Raw genomic sequence first — 20991 nt, forward strand, 5'->3', positions numbered from 1 at the left:
AATTAACTTGGTTAAATCTATTTAACTCAACTCAATAGATTAATTTGTAACATAATTAATCTAGTGCTTGATTTTATTTAAATTTTTTGAAATAACATAGTTAAAACGATATAACTAATCTTATTCAACCTGATAGATCAACCCACAACTTATAACCCGAACAACCTATTTAACTTTATTTTTCTTTAAATCTTGAGATGATATTATTTTTAAATTGATAAAGTCAAATTGACCTTTGCAACCTGTAATCCAAACTTGAGGCCAATTCATAGAACATGCGAGGTTTAGTATCTTCGGCAGAAACTCCGATTCACATGTGCCTGTTATGTTTCTGGTTCCTATTCTTTTTCTTGTAATTACGTGCACATGACATGCTGCGGCTGTAATGGAGATTAGTGAACAAATTGCATTTTGATAACCACAAAATTCCAAAGACTACAAAATTATCACGCTTCGAATAACTCACAGGGTTAAACTTTATTATTTCTGACAAGTCAATGATATTATTCAATAATATAAAGGGAACACTTGATTGATGATATCATCATACAGCCTAACACCTCAAACAGGGGAGAACTGGCGATGGAAAGAAAAGGTGAGAATTTGTCTATGTTGTGTATTCAGCATTTATTTTGACATAATCATAACTTAAATCACAGCCCCAGGCTTGCCCACTTCCTGGTCCATCACCTGTGGAAAAAACAGATACACAGCCCATCAAATATGTTAAACTCAGAGGGTGCAGCAAGTAAAACATTGCTTCTTAATTGACATAGATCTAAGGTTATTGAAAGTTCTTGGAATGAGCAGCTCATCGGCAGTAATGTGTAGGGAAAACTGCATGAGCCTTTACGTGTTGTGCAAGTGAGTTTGCAAAATTAAATAGCATGGTAGCTTTTGTGTGGTGGTTATTATTAAAGCAATGACAAATTAGCAGATAGAGCAAGGCCAGAAACATTAGATTTCTTGTTGTATGAGAAGAGTTTGCCTTTGAACATGAAGTGGAATCAATAAAAGAAGGAAAATACAGGCATGGTACGTAAATGATCCACAAATGTTTCAGAAGCTTACCCACGGATATGTAGATTCCAACCGTGCCATGGATCTCACCAGCCTTCCTAAGATAGTTACTGGCCGCAGACCTGAAAATCTCCAGTCATCAATAATTGGAATGAAATGGAAAAGGATAGCAATGATACGCTCAAATAAGATGGAAAACAAGAAGTCGTCACCTTGAAGATAAAAAAGATGTTATCATTTACAGAAGCAGGTCCAATTCTCACCTGTCAAATGAAAGTGGTTGCCCATTATCCATCAGCAAAATATCTCCCAGCATAATACGAAGATTGTTTTGGTGGAAAGGAATTCCTGCATAGCCAGCAGCAGCAGCAATGCGTCCCCAGTTTGGATCTCTGCCATAAACAGCTGCCTGGTATAATCATTGACTGCAAGTTAGACATAATAAAGTTGACGCATCAACGGATGATGTTTTGAGTTCTGATATCATGCCTTGACAAGAGAAGACGATGCTACTGCGCGTGCAATTTTTGCTGCCTTCGCCTCACTTTCTGCCCCAGTTACTGTGACCTACATAGCCAAGTCACAACTAGCTGAAATTTTCAACAATTTTCAGATAAATTAGGTTTGTTTCAGGAGAAAGCTGTGAAGTGCTCAATATATATATTCCTACAACCATCTTATTCTAATTGTGGAAGATCATAATGTCCTGGGGATAGGAATCAGGGATAAGAATCAGCTAATCTGTCAAGAGTTGTGCGCAAACCAAGTTTTGCCTTAGTTAAATGTTATGCTGGGCATAAATTAGCTTCAATTTCTTAGGTGTCTGTTAGCGCCGGTACTGTAATTAAAAACTTTGGCTAATCAAGTATGTACAATCTTTAAGACGAGAAGCAAACCTCAATTAGACATGTAGCTCCTTCTCCATCCCAAGCTATTGATTTTGCAAGACCTTGCATTACCTGAGAATAGTTGTTTTTTTTAAAAAAAAATTAGACTTCATACAAGATATAATCTGAATAACTACAAGGTCCCTAAACAATCATGGGCTAGCCCATAACCCTTTCAACACCAAATCCTAACAAGTTTGCATGATTGTTGCAGAAAATTAGGGAGATTTATGTAAGAGAAGATATAGCCACAGAACATAGTTAATATATTCATCTTTATTTGTATAAAAAAAAGCCACAGAACAGAGAAATAGGTTATCAACTGATGAATATGAAAAGGGAAAGACAGAGATGTTATAGATAGTTTACAGTTAACATAAAATAAATGATTGTTGGTGAGAGGGAATGCTTGACAAACTTGAGAATGATTTTAGAGTTAGAAAGCTTAGTTCAGAAAATAACATGGACAAAACTATTATGTTTGGTTGTTTAGCAATTAAGTAAATGCTGAACCATCGAGGGTGAATAAAAAGTTGCATGGCAGCCAAACTTACAGCATCAAGGCATGCTTGAAGTTGCATTGCCTCATGGCAGTTTATGTTAGATATTGAGATTGATCCAGATAATCCGCTAGCCAAAGCAATGACTGTATCATTTGTACTTGTATCCCCATCTACCTGTAGCAAACAAGTGTGAATCAGCCCAATAAACTAAAACCACAATCTAATTGTTTAGTGAAGAAAACTTTGTATGCCTTTTCAATGAAAGGAAGCCTTGCTAAACAAGAAGCAATGCAATTCAAGTGCACACTAAGGTATCGCATGTATAAAAATTACCATTTGCAATCAAACTGAGCATGAATATGATTGTACTCGAAAAAAAGAAATGATGATCACACTCCATGAACGGATAGACATTCAGGTATATTAGAACAAAACAATAGGAAACTTTTGTCATAAAAGAGCATTATACAAAATCAGAATGAATATTAAAATTATGTGGTCTTATGGATACATTGAAATTCATATCTGAGTTAAGTTCACAATGCTATTGTCAGCCACCAATGTCTACAACTACAGTTTGGTAGAGTCAGGAAACCATCTTAACATTTCTCTAATTAATCCAGCAGGAAAACTCTGGGGAAAAAAATGACCTGCCATTATAGTCTCAGCATTAAATTTTTCAGGCAATAGGGAGTAGGGACTACATAAAATCTAGCTCAAGTTCAACAGCAGCCAACTTATTGAAACCAGTGCAGAACTTTAGAAACATGTACAAAAGCCATATGTAACATACAGTAATTTGGTTAAAACTCCGATTCACTGAAATCTGCACCATTTTTCTCCAAACATCACTGTTGACAAGGGCATCAGTCGTTATAACCTGCAAAAGATGGTATTGTCAAAGAACAGAATGATAAAGTGTGCTTTCCCAGAAAAATTGAGAGAAGCAGTAGAGGAGACATACACCGAGCATGGTGGCCATATTTGGGTGGATCATCCCAGAACCTTTGGCCATTCCCCCAACTTTTATATTTGTCCCTCCAACCTGAGGCATTTAACAAATTGTAATACCCTGCCTTTCTGCTATGAATCCATATTAAAAAAGCATGAATTATTAGGAAGCATCTCTCTAAAGGTCGAAGTTCTGTGTTCAGAAAATGCTGTCATCCAAGTGGAAAATGAGTAACATGTAAAGGGAGTGGACTAGCTTTTGAACACCAATAAAATATACACAATTAATGCTTACTGATCACAATTGAATAATATAATTTTCGAACACTTTTCAAAGCTCCACCCTTCTTTTTAAAGTTGGCATAAGATGCATTGGTATTCAAGCAATGATTTTGGACACTCTTAATGTTTCTCCCTTTTTCTTTCGAACAGAATACTCTTTATGTTGATGATCCGTTATTAAAGCATAGACCAATTTAACAAAGGAATAGAATGAGAAAGTCATGGTAGTGTTGTACATAGACAGAGTAAAGTTATGGTGGTTTATATCCAACTAGAAGCAAGCACACCAGCTCCTTAAGAACAACTTTTCACAAACCTGAGACTCAATGGCCACACTCTTGCTTACAAGGTCAGTTGTTGTGATTGCGACAGCTGCGGAACCTGCCCTGCATATCCACTAAATATCATTTTTTTTTTTAAATGGAAATAACACCTGTTGAGGAGATTATTGAGAACTAGAACCTATCTATATGATAAATGTGACACTGGACAAGGATAAGAGAGTAAATACAATTGGGTTGTTCAACAACTATGGGAGCTCATAACTTTTAAACTAAATAACAGATAGTAGAAATGTACCCTTCAATGGATGGAGATAAAGAATTAACCAGTTTTGGAAGCGAATTTAGAAGTGCTCCCTGCACAGTTCATCACAAAAAATAAGCTGCATGGTACAGAGCACATCAACAGAGCAGCATAGCAGGCTTACAGCTTATTGACTGTAGAATTAATCATGCATACCTTCTTTATTCTTTGACCTATGATACCAGTGGATTCAATCAAAACTTCCTCAGGCTTCAATTTAAGTAACTGAAGATAAAAGACACAAAATGAGAAGTGAATAAGGATTCAGTTAAAACATGATTTTCATGAAATTGAGATGTCAACTCAAAGATTGTATACCATAGCAAGAGCACCAGCAGATTCTAGCACATCTTGGTAGCCTGCATCACCCTGGATGTGGATGGTAGGTATCTTAATCATGTAAGACTCAGCACACTCATATTAGCAGTAAAGTGACATTAACTAAAGGAATTCCTAAGTTTTCTATGCTTACAAGCTAAGATCAGTTCATTCTTGGACAATCATATGGAAAAATGAAAAACAATATTGCACGTGGACCATCCAGCTATATGGGTGAAACTTACTGTTGCTGCATTTGCTTGACCAGCATTTATTAACACTGCACGTGCCTGATGCAAAATCATGCCATCAACTTATGATTAGAGAATTGAACCAAGATAAGAAATCACGGTATAAATAATAATAGAATGTATTAAAAAAGCTACTTGTCCACATATAACAATGGTGTTGGATTAAAGAGCATTTTAAATCCAAAAAACCAAAATGCCATGAAAGCATGCGCCCGATGGCCTACAAAGTTGTATCAAAATAATGTCAAAATAGTTGAGCGACACCTAGCACATTCAAAGTTAAAAGTATCTACTACTGCCGGTGAAAAAGATAACATCAAAATCATGTCTACTAGACAGTGTAGGTCATTCTTTCAAAAGAAAAGAAAAAGCAATTAAATACAAGCAATGCAAAAATAAGACTCTGGCTTACTGTTTTTGAGATATCTAATGCATTTTTACAGTATAATACTGGTGCAGCTGCAACCATGTTGGTAGTGAATGCCCCTGGAGATAAAAAGAATATAAAATACCAATTCTCAGGTCAAGTAATCTAATTTCTTTCATGATGCCAATAATTTGTCCATCACAAGCAAAGCAATTCAAGCGGTTTAACCTATCCACCTAGAGAAAAATAATCACCATAACCTCAAACCTAAAAGTCCATAACAACATGTAAAACACATAATATCCACTAAAATGTGAAACCTTTACCTGCAGCTGTAGCGTCAACATCACAAGTAACAAGCGCAAGATCAGGCTTCTCTCCTTTGGCACGCAATCCACCATATATTCCTGCCGCTTTGAACCCCTTTGCAGCAGTAACTCCCCCAGGAATCTATCCTCACAAAAGTTGCAAACTTGGTCACCATTTTATGAAAATCAAATAAAGACGCCCTGTTAACTAAAAGCTCTTCAAGAATAATAACCAAAAAATAAAATAAAATATTAGATAAAATTCCATCTTGATTCTAGCACTAATCGTTAAGGTAATTAACTTGTAATTAATCAAAAACTCATTATGATTTTCATGCACTAACATTTTTGGTCATCTCAAGAACAAAACCAGAAAAAACCCATCAATGCTAACACCATCTTGAGACTAGAAAATGCAGAATAACAATCAAATACTAATAAAATCTTCATCTTGAAAATGTTAACCAAACAAAGAAATCAATAAAAAAAATAACGGGCAAAACTTACTTGCTGCCATGGTCCTTCAGGAAGAAAAATAGGAGCAGCAGGTATATAATTAGAGGCCTCACTCATGCTTGATGACGATGAAGCAGCCACTGCAAATACCTTAAAGCTTCTCTTACTCAAACCAAAAGACCTCAAAACCTGCAAATTATTAAGCTTTGAGGAGCCATGAAGTTCAGGGAACTTTAGAGAGGAAAAGTGATGAGGAGGAGCACAAGTATGCATCTTTTGGGAAGTGGCGGCGAATGCAGAAGGTGAAACAACCGGTGCCAGTGGTCTTTTTATCACAGTAGCAGCAGCCGAGTGACCACTGACTGGCGGCTTTATATATATATATATATATATATATATATATATATATATATGGAACTTTGAAGGGTTTTTTCTTAAAAAATTGTTTTGAATTTATTTATTTATTTTATGGTGATTAGTGAAACGTGGATTTAACGCTAATTAAATTAATTATGTTCTGATTCCTCCCTGTCTGGTAAAGAAGATTGATTTTCGGGTAAACTATATTTGTATCCTTGTAGATTTATCAATGCTTCAATTTTACACCTATAGTTTGAATCTTCTTAATATCACCCCTTTTGTTTTCAAAAAATGACAAAAGATTTGAAGCATTTTGCTATTTCTTCATCTCTAATTCAGTAAGAAATGAACCATTCATGCCATTGTTTTTTCTTCATCTATCTATACGTATAATAAATCTTCCACAGAGAAAGTGAAACAATCTTATATGTGTGGTTTTATGGGTTTTTTTTATAATTTTCTTTTTTGGTGTAGCCATCCCATGTTAAATGTTACTAAATCTCTCGATCTTTTTGAATTTGTATATAATATTGTCTAAGTAATGTGATTATATTCAACTATTTTATTAAACAAAAATCATTAGGGTTGGTTTACTTTTGTTTCAAATTAATTTACATAATAATATTAAATAGTTTTCTGATTCACTAAGCTTTCACCTCAATGAGAATTTCATGCATTCTTTAACTTTTTTTTTATTATTATTAACGTGGATGTCTAGACTAACTTATACGCACCTTGACCAATCCAACATACTTTGAAGTTAACAACTATATAAGTCTCTAGTAACTCTGAGGTTTATGAGACTCGATCAGTATCTCTAGGAAACAAACTTAAAATCTAATTAGTTGAGTTACACCCCTCATGATTATTTCTTTTTTTATTTCTTAATTGATGCACGTGTGGTTGTTTTTGTCCATTTGATTTGGATTGAATTAATATTTAAAAATATTCATTTATTACATCTTAAGAATTGTAATAGTATTGTGTTTTTTTTTTTTTTCCATTCAAAGCATGTTAGTTTTTATTTCAAATGGATTTATGTTGTGTTTTAAGAGCAAAACCTACTCTAACAATTAATATTTTTTCTCGACAAAAAATATATAAAATGACTGGATTTATAATTTATGGTTTTATTGATTATAGCATGCATTTTTTGCAATTGAATAAAATTCAGGGTAATTTTATGCAAATTGTGTTTCTTTTAGTAAAAAAAAAAAACAGATTGTCAAGAGTTGTCGATATCAAAAAAAGAGAGTCACTCTCTGTCTTTTGAAGAAATTATGTTTTTTATGCGATTTGTATGGAACACGCTACACCCTATACTTTCTGGGCAGATTGGTTGGCCTCCTTCTATGACCACCAGTGAGAAATGCGCATGCATTTGTAAGAAATATGTTGCAAGAAAAGGGCATACATGTACCAATGGTGTAATACTGCTAAGATTCTTTTTCTCAGCTATTGATTTATTACTTCATGCTATTGACTTCGGCTAAGCCATCACCTTTTTATCCGCCTTCTTTGGTTCTGCATTTTCCGCTAGTCATCTTGAATCAGTCACTTTTTTCATGAATTATCGTTATAACATTCTCATTTTGTCTCTTCAATAGGGTTTCATGTAGTTCATAATTTACTTCTTCTTTCTATCATGTCGTGTATATGCAGCTCGACATTTAGAACTGAGTATTCACACGTCTGCAAAAGCTACAGTGCATGGGTTTAGGGGTCTGGATATGTCAATCTCTAAACTTCTACTAAGCAAGCGGTGATCAGTGATGACAATTTGAGTTCCTCTTTTTGGTTCTGGTATTTTGGAACATTTACTCCCACATGTAGACCTACTGAGGCTGTAGTTTTCCAAGATATTTGCTTAATCTCTGTATTTTGTGGTGTATATAAAAAATTAACAGTTCAGTGTTCTTGTTCATGACACTGGTGAACCATGCCAGGATGCACATTTCACCCTTAAGATCGAAAGGTACAAATAAGAGAGTTCGCTTCTGTATATGGTGTGGCTGTGTGAGAAAATCTCCATGCATCTTGGCTGGGAAGTATTATATTTCTGTAACTTGGACTGCCATTTATAGAAACTGATGATCGATAATTTTACAAGTATCAGTATGGATTGGTGGGTTTATAATAAGTTCAATTATAATCTCAACGGGGGCAATCAAATTACAATGATCTTTTGCATGATTTAATTACCATAGCATGCTGCATTAAGATTAGGTTCACACATCAACCGTGCAAAGTACGAGTCTTTAACCTAAGAATAGCAAACCTATTGCTGGTGCGGCCTTGCAAACCCATTTGTCATCATCGCAATTACCGCTGTCACTATTTGCGGTCCTAAAGATCTCACCGCCCCAGCCACCTCCGGCCCTATATCTTTCAGCGTCGCCAACACCTCCGGCCCTATGTCTTTCATAACAGCTGCCAACCCTGGCCCTACTGCCTTCAGCACTGCTGCCACCTCTGGCCTTGCAGCTATCCCCATGGCTGTAGGTGTCCCGACTGTTGCCACCACTGCTGCCCCCACAACCACCACTACCCCGACAACTATTGTAATAGCCCTTTTAGCTTGCCTAAGAGTTTGCTGAGGAAAACACCAAGTATGACATGTTTGAGTGCTAGTTAGATTCCACCAGAAGGAACTTCGATTGGCAAATAAAACATATTATGCACTTCTTAAAAACTGTGCTGGTGCATTCCATATAGATATTAGTTTCCGAACCAAGTTTAGAAAGCATAGGAACTTATTGGCATAAACTGAAAATGTTCTAACAGACAAGTACATTAAAAAAATACAAAGCACTATACATGATAAGGTACCTGAGCAGATGTAGCCTGGTTCATTATATACTTTATGTCTGCTTTGAACTGCATCCATAATGACTTACACTCCACTGGTGTAAGAAGTGTAGCGTTTGGAGAAACCTGCCTCACATTTGATTCCTATCAGAAATCACTTTGATAGATACATGTGTGTGTTTTAATGGATAAATGTAAATATAATGATATTCGTACACACCAACTATTACCTCTTCCCATGCGTTAGAGGTAAGGAGGTCAGGAGGAGCTCCTGAAGCTGGAACAGCACCATTTCCATCCATGAGAGAGGAAAAGAGTACATGCTCAATCTGATCTGTTGTCTGATCCAAGCGAATGGCCGCCATGATTTCTAGGATTTTCAAAGACTGCAACAAAATAACCGGGACACATTCAACTACCACTCAAAAGTTGATGGAGAATGAAGAGCAACAATGGATATTGGTTTTTATTTATTTTGAAGTTTTAATATTGTATGATTATTCTAGGTTTTATCATTTAAAAATATTAGTATTTATTATTTAGTAGTTAAGTTAGGATTTTAGCTTCCTTGTTAAATTATAACTTGTTAGGTTTTCCTATTTTATACTAGTTTTTTTTTTAATTGGCTTCACGCATATGAATAAGCACATATATAGACAACAGTTATAGAGTGGTTGAATGATTAAATAAAATAAATTGAGCTTTGCTTTCAAGATCGAGTGTGTGTTTCTCTTAGTTTTGTCCCTTCAAGATCGAATGCCTTTCTTGTTGGTGATTTTTGTTTTCTATAATATAACAATTCTCTTGTTTTGGTGTTTTGATCTGTGCAAACAATTAAACATGCTAGCAACCAATCATTACAAAATGTAGGCATATTACCGCTGAAAGCGCATTCCTATCAATTTCTTCAATGTTTTGTTCCGTAGTCCAAGCCCCTGACTTTGAGTTTTCATCATGATTGAAAACCTTTGCGAACCTGGGATACGATCCAAAGCTTTAATGAACAGAAAAAAGAAATGGAAAAAGAAAAACAATTGAAAGAAGAAGAAAAGGAGCAACAATTAAGATGGCACTCTCCACCTATCCTTCATGCGCATCAAAACTCTTCTTGTAGCTGCAGATTCTCTTGCCTTTCTCTCCACCACACTTCTTGCATTCTCCTTCAAATATCCCAATCTTGTGTCAATTTCGGATCTGGGCACCTCGAAATCAACATGAGCATTTGAAAGTTCTGATTCAGCAACGTCAGTCTTGCTCGCAAGAAGATTTCTTACTGACACCCATGTATCTGCCTCACCAGCTTCAAATAAGGATTGTACTTCATCAGCAAGCACATCAGTGAATTGTTTCTGCATTGGAATAACATTATAAGATTGGGTTGTTTTATTGAGCAGAGTGATATGCTTAGATTAAAGAGCAGTAACGGATTGCATTATCAACCGAGGAAATTACCACATATTTTGCCATCATTTCTGACAGCATATGGCGACTAATTTTTTCCCTGACTCCCGAAACATTCCACCCACTCAGTCTTATGAAAGCATCTGAGACGGATGATGAAGTATTTCACCAAATTCAGGAAGCAAAATTAGTAGATCACACAGAACACCAAGCATATATATGTAAGCGATTTTAACACCATTGCGGGATGGATTCTAATAGCAGCAACAGCTTCAGTAAGTTGCAGTGATGCCCTTTACTTTGCCCATTAAATTGCTTTTTTCTGCCGTTTATCTTAACCAAAGAATTTCTTAGATGAAGTATCATTTAGTTAGTTTCTGTGAGAACTAAAATAACTTGAAAAGATTGAGATTTCGGATAGAGAGGACCAGTTGCAAAGACCCTAACCAAAATCATACAAACAGAAATGGCAGACAATTCAGATTAGTTCCACAGAAAAAAGTAAGGCTTTAAAACATAACCTATGCACACATTCATTGAGCCAAAACCTGCATTTATGCTATAACTGTCATCAAATGTGGCCTACGCCATTCAGATCCAACCAATTATCATTTGGGGCGATGCTTTTCATATCCAAGCCAAAGCAAAAATTTGTAAAAATGAATAATTATTGAAAAGTAAAAGAGTTTTAAAGCTTGGCATTCTAGGAAAAAGTTAAAATTGTATCCATTGCAGAGCAAATAAAAAAAAATCTTTTATGCCAAGGGATGTTAGTTGTGCCTAAAGCACAAACTACAAATATCAACTCTTAAGAATCTAACTCAATTCAAAAGAGTTGAATAGTGCCACAGAATAAAATCTTTTTGCTAGTTGGAGTCAAAATACCTTCACATCCTTTATCAAATTGAAGGAAGCAAGATTGAGCACAGGTACGAGCAGAAGCAACAAATCCTTCTCCTCCGTTCACTAACTGTTCCAGACTGGTTTTAAAGCTTTCCAGTGTGTTGGAATACAAATGTTCCAACATGGTATCATAAGCATTGCGTACCACCTACATATTTTTTTTTTAAATAAGAGTTTTGTATTAAGGAACTAAAAGACAGTATAAAGTTATGAATATGGAGAATATGATATTCACAAAGAAGAGACAGAGGAAAAATAACAAAAGGGTTGGCAAAAGAAACAAATACCAAGTTCACAACTAGAGCCATATATCCAACATCAAAAGAGAAGCTTTAATTCAGTTTCGTAATGGGAAAAGATTGGTTGAAAAATCAAAAAAGAAAAATATACACACTCGAACCTTACCTCCAACGCTTGTGACTCCATTTGCCGCCGTTTTGCATTCCGTACATCTTGGTCAAAATGAATCACCTCCATGTCATATCTATTAAGAAAATACAAGCAATTAAGAGATTCTGCATCATGTTGAACAAGAAGCATACTCCAAGACTTTAGGCACACAATGCTGACAATTGGTTAGGAATTTTAAGCAATCAAAGGCTATGAGCACCCGAGTTTAACAATTGAGGAAATCAAGTTGGATACCACAATGATATTGAACAAGGTACCACATCATCGTGGAGAATTGACACCAGTTACTTACTGTGAAAGATAGGTTTCCAATATAGAATCGAGGGTGGCTCCAAACCCAGATACTGGACCAGCTTGAACATCCTCCTTCAATGCCAACCAATCCTGTAAGGAATCAATTTAGTCCTGTCCGATATTCACTAGTAGAAGTAACATTCAAAGACGGAAAGAGAAAAGAAAAGGAAAAGTTAGATTAAGTACATCATCAGTAGTAAATTGTCTGAGCTTCTCCTCGGCAATCTCTTCACATCGAACAGTAGCGACCATCACCTGAAAAACAAAATGGAGAAATATATTCACATGAAACCCTGACTATATATATTCACACATGAAAAAGGCTCTTATAAACCTTAAGAGCAGGGAGATCTAGATCCTTGTTATCTTTTATGGTTTTCCATATGTTCTCTGCACGGATAAAAAATCCTGAAGCAGGTTCAGCTTCCCTCTGATCAGTACGACCTCCTGGAGAAATGAACCGCTGCCTCAGACGAGCAACCTGTAAAAAACATCATATTAGGCTACAAGCATGCAATTCCAATTTGTAAGAGTCAATGATGTCAATAAAATGCAGTTAAGCATTATAGATTATTGAGTCCTCATATGAGGCACACACACACACACACACACACACACACACACACACACACACATATATATATATATATATATATATATATATCCAACTTATTTCCTAAACAAACAAACAGGATTTACATGACTAAAATTGGAGATAATACGGCCATGTCACACACTTGTTAGATTCATGCAACATCATCCAACAATTAAAGACAAAAATCCAACATTATCACATGACCTGATAGTCATTGTGTCATCATCATGTTATACACTCCCAATGTTTATATATCACTCTCTATGTTACATGGGCTGGGAAAACACCAGTCAAAGCATGATTAAGTGTGATATATAAGCACAAGTGATTTAGTATCATGTCTAAGATAATTATTGATTGATTATAGAGTTTACGGTTAATTTTTAAATTAACAAGATAAATTAAAGAGACGGACTTGTGGACTTGAAGCAGGCCTTCACTTCCAGCTAAACCTGTTCTACAGAGCTTGAATCATGCATCTTTTTGGACAGTGTCCGAACACTTGCCAAGTGTCTCCCTTATCAATAAAAACACAACTAACATCCCTCTCTAATTGATTTTTCTCACATTTTTTCTACACAATCTCTCTTAAACTTCATAGTTTTTCTTTCTAAATAAATTACATATCAATTTCTTTTTCTAAATCTTTTACATGTCGCTTCCATCATTCCTTTTGGGGAAGATTCACCTATCTCATGGAAGGATGTCACATCTTGCTCTACTTGCAACACATACCCCCCATTAGAGCAAACACCATGGATTTTGACTTTCAATTCATTTGTTGAATATACACAAAGCTAGAAATTGTTCAGAACCTTAATTCGAGAACAAAGTTGACAAAGAAAACTCTAGAAAAACATAAATGTTGAACTTAAGTTAATTTTGATAATTTATAAGCTGCTATTCTTAGTGCCTGTTTGGGAGAATATTTATGGTTGCTTTTCAAAGTGCTTTTTATTCCGAAATATATTAAAATAATATTTTTTTTATTTTTTAAAAATTATTTTTAAGATCAGCGCATCAAAACAATTTATAACATATAGAAAAAAATTAATTTTAAAAAAAAAAATTAAAATTTTTTAGAAACACGAGTTAACGCGCTTTTCTAAATGTTAATAAGTAGAGCTACCTGCTCTTTGAAATTCTCCTCTTCAAAGTCATAGCTAGACAAAGCAGCGATCTCCACCTTCATGTCAATTAGTAGAAGTAAATTAAGTTATATTCCAATCAAACAAAATATTTGCATATGAAGCATATATGTCAATGGCATGAATAAGGGACATGGAGATGGAGATGATAACTTACGCACATTAAAAAATCACTGAGAACAACACTTCTGGAAGTCTCAGGTTCAGCAACAGAATCCCATATCTGTAGAGATTGTGACTTAATTCTGGAAGAAACAAACAATTAACCCAAAAAGATAGGGGCATAAATTAAATATAAGTAATATGCACAAAAGTACCTTATCTATATCTTCTTTGAGAGCAGTCTCCAAATATTCAAATGGAGTCTCCATAGACAATAAAAAAAAGGGGTGTAGATTCAGTATTGGACCAAATGATGCATTCAAAGAATGGAACACAGGGTGATTCGTTTCTTCTTTGAAGGACATAAATTCCATACCTTTGAGTGATCACGTATAACAAATAGCAATGTTCTTTTACGGGGCTTGAATAAACGCTTCATGACCTGAATGCAAGACATGTAATAGATTATCACACATAATATATAAACCTAAGACAAGCAACGCTCACCATAGCCAAACGGCTATAGTGTGGGCTCTGCTACCAAATTATGTTAGGTGCAATACATCACACACAAGGCTTAGTGAATGCAGCAGAACAAACTCTCAGTAAATACAGCTAAACACAGAGGGCTCAGTTAAGGAGAAATTGGCATATACACTAGATATGGAAGAGGCTGTCATTATTTATGCATATTTGACTGCATATTCCTCTATATAATCTAAATCGGTTATTAGCTTCTTCTAGTGTTAGTTTGTACAGCATAAAAACTGTTTAGGGGTAATGCAGATTGCTTTTCAACCTGACGCACCTGGAAAGCTGTTTTCAAAAGGGGTCTGCTGGCTGCATGTTCCAGACCGATGTCTTTATACCACCTGTATATAATATTAACATAGTGATAAACATGGGTTGAAACTTACTAGTAGAACGGCGAGGGCGCATGAAAGGGCACGTCTTGCCTTAAAAAAAATATCTAGCTGTAAATTCTAGCCTGACAATTTAGAAAGTGTTTTAATTGTACGTGTAATATATCCAACATGAAGAACAAAAATTATCCACGAGTTCAAAATACGGAAAAAAGCAATCTTGTTTGTCCTTCTTGACTGGACAGACTACTTGTTGATAAGTTGAAATATAAGCGTCATCTTCATCTGATTAGCGCCATGTGGAAATCAAAGAAGAAACAGAAAGCTGTTTAAGAGACCATAACCCTGCTGGATAATTTCATCAAATCATACAAATAAACAATTAGCAAAATGCCTAAAGAAATTATTTCAAGCCATAAAAAGACTTTGGGACTGCGATATGAACCTGCAAATCATGGAAGACTACAACAAGAGGTTTTTTTGGCCAAACCTAGACATAGGGCCATGCCAGTAAAATAATGACTACTAAAAAACACAAATCACATACAATGGTTAACACGGACAATGATTGTCTACGCAGAGCCAGTCATGGCCACTCCTGACTATTCCAGTCCCGAACAAGTACCAAACATGTCTAGCAGAAAAGGAATCTAAATATTGTAATGCTGAGCATACCAAACTCACATGTTAATCAATATAATGTCAGCAATTGCCAAAGCAAACAAGGCACTTTGTCTCTCGAACGCAGTGTTGTCCTGAAACAGCACACATCCCAGATTACAAGTAGTACCAAGATTTTTGCATAGTATGAGTCATTAAGTTCTCAAAAAGATTTCTTACTAAGTTTATCTGGCCTTCTATATGCATGCAGTCACAGCTTGAAACCGTAAAGTAATGCCACTAAAAGGGATTGAGACCATTCAGTAATGTTTGGGCTCAGCATTCGATAAGAAATACAAAACTTTTGAGATTGGAACCAGTTTCGAATATCACAGGAATTGAAAAAAATAAAATTCAACAATCAAACTATTCCCAATATATATAAGAAAAATCATAATCAATACAACATAAAGCACTCATAAATTCTTATAGATCCTCCCGTTAGTGTTGCACTCATGATTGGAGATGGTGAGAAGTGAAACTACAGAGTCATTTAAAAGGCAAAACATGGGCTGGCCCCCATCTGTTAACTTTAACAAATCTCACCAACAAAAGGCCTTAATACTGCAGATTACTCGAAGTTTTACGACATGGCAGATGAAATTAAAAGTTGAGTGATGGATAGATCTGTTGATTTATTAGAAACAAAAAAGGATAGATGTAACAATATCAAACACAACATGTAACAAGCCACTATTGGCAAAACAAAGCTAAAATAAGAGCACCAATACAAAGCACTAAGTACCTCGCCTCTCGCATTGCTGTCGGTTCCCTCGAAATCCATGGCAATTGTGAAAGGCTTCATATCATTACACTTGGCAATCCAAATGCCCTTGGTTGTTTGACCTCTGAAACATGTATAAGCAGACTGTCTTCCTCTTTCGTTTATACAAAGAACTACAAAAACACATATTCTCCCTTCTAAAACTGTAAAATTGAAAAAACCAAAAATATCAAACCTTCGTTTGTATGCATCCAGCATCTTGAAATTGGTACCGAAGACATGATTCATCAGGGTGCTCTTCCCTGTTAACAAAGAATGCGAATTAAACTCTACATGCGGTGATCAAACTCCAGGCTCTAACTGTGATTGCTGTCAATATCAAATGTACCTCTTGAAAACAAAATTCAAGGGACACGCTTGATGTCATTCGCGCATCAACAGACCCAAAACCCATAATTTCGCAAACAGAACAGAACTAAACTCAAAGCCAAACAAGTTCAATTTTGCAAAAAAAAAAAAAAACAAAAAGCAGCCACCATTTGGGTTATGAAGTTTCAGAGAGACCATTTGTAATCAACTTCACATAAAGAAAAAATACATAGTATAATTTGATCAACTTCACATGAACACCAACAAAGGGTCACCAGTCACTAAGAAGTATGAACTGAGAAGAACAGAAACATACCGCTGCTTTGTGGGCCAATGATGGCAACAATAGCATAGGAGAGAACGCCCTGGGCAAACTCAGTGGCTGTCATGAAGTCTTTGAGCCCTTCCACGTTGAACTTGCCATTCCCATCAATCAGCTGCATGCCTTCCTCCATTTTCATTACCGATCGAACTCAAAAAACAGCAACTTCTTTTGAAGTCTTCTTTCCTAGGGTTATGCTTTTTTTCGGACTGCTTACAAACAGCACCAAAAAAGAAATGGGTATCTAATACCATAATAAAGTCAATTGACCCCATTAGATTCCTTCGGTTGGAAGCCCTTTTGCTTTTGAGCTCTGAAGTACGAAAAAAGAAAGGGAGTTACAATTCCTTTATAAAGTTAGTGTTTTTGTTTTTGGGTTTTGAACGATTATTTTTCCTTTTGAAGTCAAAGATTATTGTTTTTCTTGTAGCATTTCTTTTCTTTGCTTGTATTCTCAAGAAATATTTTTCATGACAGGTTAACGTCATGGAACTCGTTAGTCGTTACTTCGAAGAATGTAATAATTTCTGCTTGTCTTGACACCTGAAAGTGCTTGGCAATGTATTTACTGCAAACACATCATCCAATGATAGTGTAATGGCTCGCGTACCGTTGGAAAATTTAGACTACACTCTATTTGAAAATCTGAGGTAGCGTTCAGACCGATATTTCTCTCTCTTAGAAATAGTTTGGGGTTTCTTTTGTAGTGATTGTGGCTGTACACGAGATTACCATATATTTGTAGAAACTGATTATCAAATTACAAACTTATTTCATCAGATTCACCATAACATGTTACGCTGGACATACTAATATAAACTATCCAAGTGTGGATTTATCATTATCGCCGCCTCATCAAACTCCCAATAACAGTTAAAACTGCAGCAGACCCCACTGCTCCTATTCCCGCCACCGCAGCCGCTAAACCTTCTCGAGTTTTCCTGCGACCATCCTGAAGGAAACACCAAGTATTACATTTCGAGTGACGAATAAATTTCTAGTCATAAAAACTTTAATCGGCTTAAGGTATTTTCTTGGTTTCAGTGCTTAAGTTTAGAAGTATAGGAACTTTAATTGGTATATAAATTGAAGATGGCAAATGATAAACCGAGAATGTTCTAATAAATTAAGTTTAAAGTTTTTGTTTTTAGTAAAAAAAAATCCAAACAGATTTTGTGAATGCAAATATCAAATTACCAAATGAACATGTAATCTGATACCAGAGTAAAATATACCTGACGGGATCTAGCTCCGGTCATCATAGGCTTTATCTTTTCTATGAAATTCATCCACAATGATTTGCAGTCCTCTGGTTTAAGTAGATTGGTAGCTTTTGGAGAAACCTGCTCATATTTGATTATTATGTGAAACCAGTTTGGCACAGAGACGTGTACAATTAAAAGAATTAAATTTGCACACCACTAAGCATGCATAAATATAACTTAACACACATTCACCAACTGTTACCTCTTTCCATGTGTCTGATCAGGCAGGGGGGTCAAGAACAGTTCCATCCATAAGAGAGGAATAGAGTACATTCTCTATCTGATCAGGCATTTCATCGAAGCGAATGGCCGCCATGATTGATAGTATTCTCAAAGACTATAACAAAATAATTGGGAGACATTCAGAGGTAGCTCAAAGTTTAACCATTTAAGCATCCCAGCAGCCATTAATCATACAAAATCTAGGCAATCTAGGCAATATTACCTCTGAGAGTGCGTTCCTTTCAATTTCATCAAGGTTTATTTCCTCAGTCCAATTATACCATGAAATTGAGTTTTCATAGTGACTGAGGACCTGTGAAAACCTAGAATACGCCCCAAATCTGTAATAAAAAACAAAATTGAAAAAGAAGACAGCAACAATGAAGTAATGTACCTATCCTTCATGCGCATCAGAACTCTCCTTGCATCTGCTGCTTGTCTTGCCTTCTTCTTCAATAACTTTCTGGCATGCTTCCTCAAATGCTGCAATTTAGTGTCGATTTCAGAACTGTGCAAATTGAAACTAACAGCAGCATCTGAAAACTCTGATACAGCAGCCTCAGTGTTGCACTCAAAAAGATTTCTTATTGATGCCCACGTATCTCTTTCACCAGCTTCCAATAAGGATTCTACTCTTTTGGCAAGCACAAGAGTTATTTGTTTCTGTGCAGGAGCAACATATCAAGATTTGATAATTTGATTGAGTAGAGTGACATTCATAGAACCAAGAACGCTAACGGATTGTGATATCAGTGAAAGAAATACCTTGTACTTCGCCATCATTTCTGACAACATATCACAAATAAGTTTTTCGCGGAATTTTGAGGCATTCCACTCACTCTGTTGAATGGCAGCATCTGAAAGAGCACAATATTGAAGGTAACTTGCCAAATCCAGGAAAATAAGTTAGTAGATGAAAGATGCTCACCAATCATATGAACACCATTTTAATCACAGAAGGATGAGCAATAATAGCAACATCTTAAAAAGTTGTAGTCACTTCCCGTCATGTAGTCCTTTAAGTTACCTTGTTATTTTGTTTTCTATCCCAGGCAATCGCTTTGTTAAATGAAGTATTCATTTAACTAGCATTAATCTTCTGGAGTAAAACTGTAACAACTTGAGATTTGCACGAGTACAGAATGCAAGTGGTCAACTAAGAAGACGAGGTGAAGGAACACATCCTGAGAATGTTGACTACCTGTATACCTTCATTCATTCTAGTGATAGAGGGGATACACGATTTTTGATAGTCCATGAGAGAATAAAACTAATTCTCATGTGGAATCAAATTAATTCAGGGCAGTTTTGGGAGTTTTCCAACGCATGCATATCAGTTAGATATGAAGTTTTTTCTTCAGGTTTAAACTATTTCAGCAGCCATATTACTTGCCCATCGAGTGCCGCTAGTCTCCATTACCAGAGCATGCCAAGGAGAATTATAAAATTTCACAATTCATCAAACAGAAGGCTAAATAGCAGTATCTAAGCAATTTAATCAGACCCTCGAGACAAGTGAAAGATTGACAGTTTAACACTTATCTTAACTGTCAAGCTAGACAACTTAGCCTCTTCAGGATAGATATATGCAGCCTACTCAGGATGGATATAAGTCCAGCAGTTAAGTTGTTTAGCTTGACCCTCAAGATAATTCGAATAGAGGACTAGCTGGAAAGTATCTAAACTCATATAAACAGCAACGACAGACAAATCAGATTAGTTCCACCCAAAATTTCAAGGTTCAAATCTAAACTGATGCGCATATCTGCTTAGCCAGAACCTGCAATTATGCAAATAGTTCCTGTCATATTTAAGCTAGTCAATCATTAAATGATTATGGTGCTTTTCATATCCAATCCATTTACAAGTTGCACTGCATCCTTTCGTAAACAATCCAATGCATGTAGTTTCAAGTATCAGAACGATTGACCATGAAAACCATGAGGATAAATTCCATTTCACTGCAGAGCAAGTTTGAATTCCAGCCAACGCTATACAGAATTTGTAAAAATAATTTATCATACCCAGAAAAGGTAAGCCATTTTAAACAAATCACAGCTACGACTACGATTATTATACTATTATTACTATTAAAGTGGGAGATGAGACTATAATGATTGTGAAGAGAAGAGAAACCTCAATTTCACCCATTGAATATCAAATTGGAAGAATAAGGAGCTTCTGAGATCAAAGGATTGGAGGGTGTGCCGAACTGTAACTCTTTAACTTTCAAGAATCTAAATCACGTGAAAAGAGTTAAACACATGGCTCTCCCCTCAAAGCTAAAATCTACATTCACTATTAGGGACTAACTGTAACTCTTTAACTTTCTAATATAGTTTGTACTGATTTGTTTCCTTTAGGGATTGAACCTCTTCTCATTCAAATATATGCTTCTACTTTTCATTTCATCAGCAATTCATTTTTTTTTAGAATTCATTTTTTCAGTTCGGCACAAGTCACAACCTTCATTATTGTTCTACCAAAGAGTACCACAACATTGGAGATAATATTACAGGTAATCTTTCTTTGCATTATTTAGTCCAACACCATCACAAGAGAATTTTTTATTCTTGAAAGAAGTACTCAGAATTGAGAACAAATTCAAAATTAAGA

The 20991-nt window shown here is 35.6% G+C and overlaps 3 protein-coding genes across 15 annotated transcripts in view; all 3 read right to left on the reverse strand.

The window, feature by feature from the left end:
• Positions 1 to 443: 443 nt before the first annotated feature.
• Positions 444 to 6299, reverse strand: LOC18103861 (arginine biosynthesis bifunctional protein ArgJ, chloroplastic). Its single transcript, XM_006376904.3, has 16 exons — positions 5980 to 6299; positions 5491 to 5614; positions 5210 to 5283; positions 4792 to 4836; positions 4547 to 4597; positions 4385 to 4453; positions 4223 to 4281; positions 3960 to 4029; positions 3375 to 3455; positions 3204 to 3290; positions 2462 to 2584; positions 1917 to 1979; positions 1510 to 1587; positions 1284 to 1429; positions 1072 to 1142; positions 444 to 690 (listed from the first exon to the last, which is right to left on the reverse strand). The coding sequence occupies exons 1-16, from the start codon at positions 6199 to 6201 to the stop codon at positions 608 to 610; spliced, it is 1446 nt and encodes a 481-aa protein (XP_006376966.3). The 5' UTR covers positions 6202 to 6299; the 3' UTR covers positions 444 to 607.
• Positions 6300 to 8342: 2043 nt separating this feature from the next.
• The window catches only part of LOC18103868 (protein ROOT HAIR DEFECTIVE 3 homolog 2), a 207976-nt gene continuing 195327 nt past the window's right edge, over positions 8343 to 20991 (reverse strand). For 5 of the 13 annotated variants that reach the window (XM_052445896.1, XM_052445895.1, XM_052445893.1 and 2 more), the window contains exons 23-27: positions 18770 to 19038; positions 9976 to 10072; positions 9327 to 9482; positions 9118 to 9222; positions 8343 to 8881 (exon numbers count right to left, since the gene is read on the reverse strand). In XM_052445896.1, the coding sequence (XP_052301856.1) occupies positions 8567 to 8881; positions 9118 to 9222; positions 9327 to 9482; positions 9976 to 10072; positions 18770 to 19038 (942 nt within the window). In that variant the 3' untranslated portion in view covers positions 8343 to 8566. Of the gene's footprint in view, positions 8882 to 9117; positions 9223 to 9326; positions 9483 to 9975; positions 10073 to 17598; positions 17841 to 18123; positions 18232 to 18355; positions 18491 to 18598; positions 18699 to 18769; positions 19039 to 19140; positions 19233 to 20991 lie in introns of those variants that run through there. The other 8 variants (XM_052445889.1, XM_052445890.1, XM_052445888.1 and 5 more) reach the window with 5 other exon arrangements.
• Positions 12292 to 17434, reverse strand: LOC18103862 (protein ROOT HAIR DEFECTIVE 3 homolog 2). The gene is made up of 11 exons (XM_052445914.1): positions 16883 to 17434; positions 16433 to 16499; positions 16219 to 16321; positions 15498 to 15568; positions 14759 to 14822; positions 14327 to 14392; positions 14166 to 14213; positions 14010 to 14071; positions 13830 to 13886; positions 12440 to 12586; positions 12292 to 12360 (listed from the first exon to the last, which is right to left on the reverse strand). Exons 1-10 carry the CDS (start codon positions 17025 to 17027, stop codon positions 12574 to 12576), a joined length of 696 nt encoding a protein of 231 aa, XP_052301874.1. The 5' UTR covers positions 17028 to 17434; the 3' UTR covers positions 12292 to 12360; positions 12440 to 12573.

Source organism: Populus trichocarpa, chromosome 12 (assembly GCF_000002775.5).
Source record: "Populus trichocarpa isolate Nisqually-1 chromosome 12, P.trichocarpa_v4.1, whole genome shotgun sequence".
Classification (NCBI taxonomy): Eukaryota; Viridiplantae; Streptophyta; class Magnoliopsida; order Malpighiales; family Salicaceae; genus Populus; species Populus trichocarpa.

Excerpts from the sequence above, each read along its gene's own strand:
- LOC18103861 (XM_006376904.3), bottom strand. The coding sequence starts at position 6,201 with ATGCATACTTGTGCTCCTCCTCATCACTTTTCCTCTCTAAAGTTCCCT. Across the intron at positions 5,615-5,979 it reads CTGAAGGACCATGGCAGCAA|ATTCCTGGGGGAGTTACTGC; the intron begins GTAAGTTTTGCC and ends TTGTGAGGATAG. Across the intron at positions 2,585-3,203 it reads GGAGTTTTAACCAAATTACT|GTAGATGGGGATACAAGTAC; the intron begins GTATGTTACATA and ends TGTTTGCTACAG.
- LOC18103862 (XM_052445914.1), bottom strand. The coding sequence starts at position 17,027 with ATGAAAATGGAGGAAGGCATGCAGCTGATTGATGGGAATGGCAAGTTC. Across the intron at positions 14,214-14,326 it reads TTATACGTGATCACTCAAAG|ACTCCATTTGAATATTTGGA; the intron begins GTATGGAATTTA and ends TTGTCTATGGAG. Across the intron at positions 14,072-14,165 it reads TCAAAGAAGATATAGATAAG|ATATGGGATTCTGTTGCTGA; the intron begins GTACTTTTGTGC and ends CAATCTCTACAG.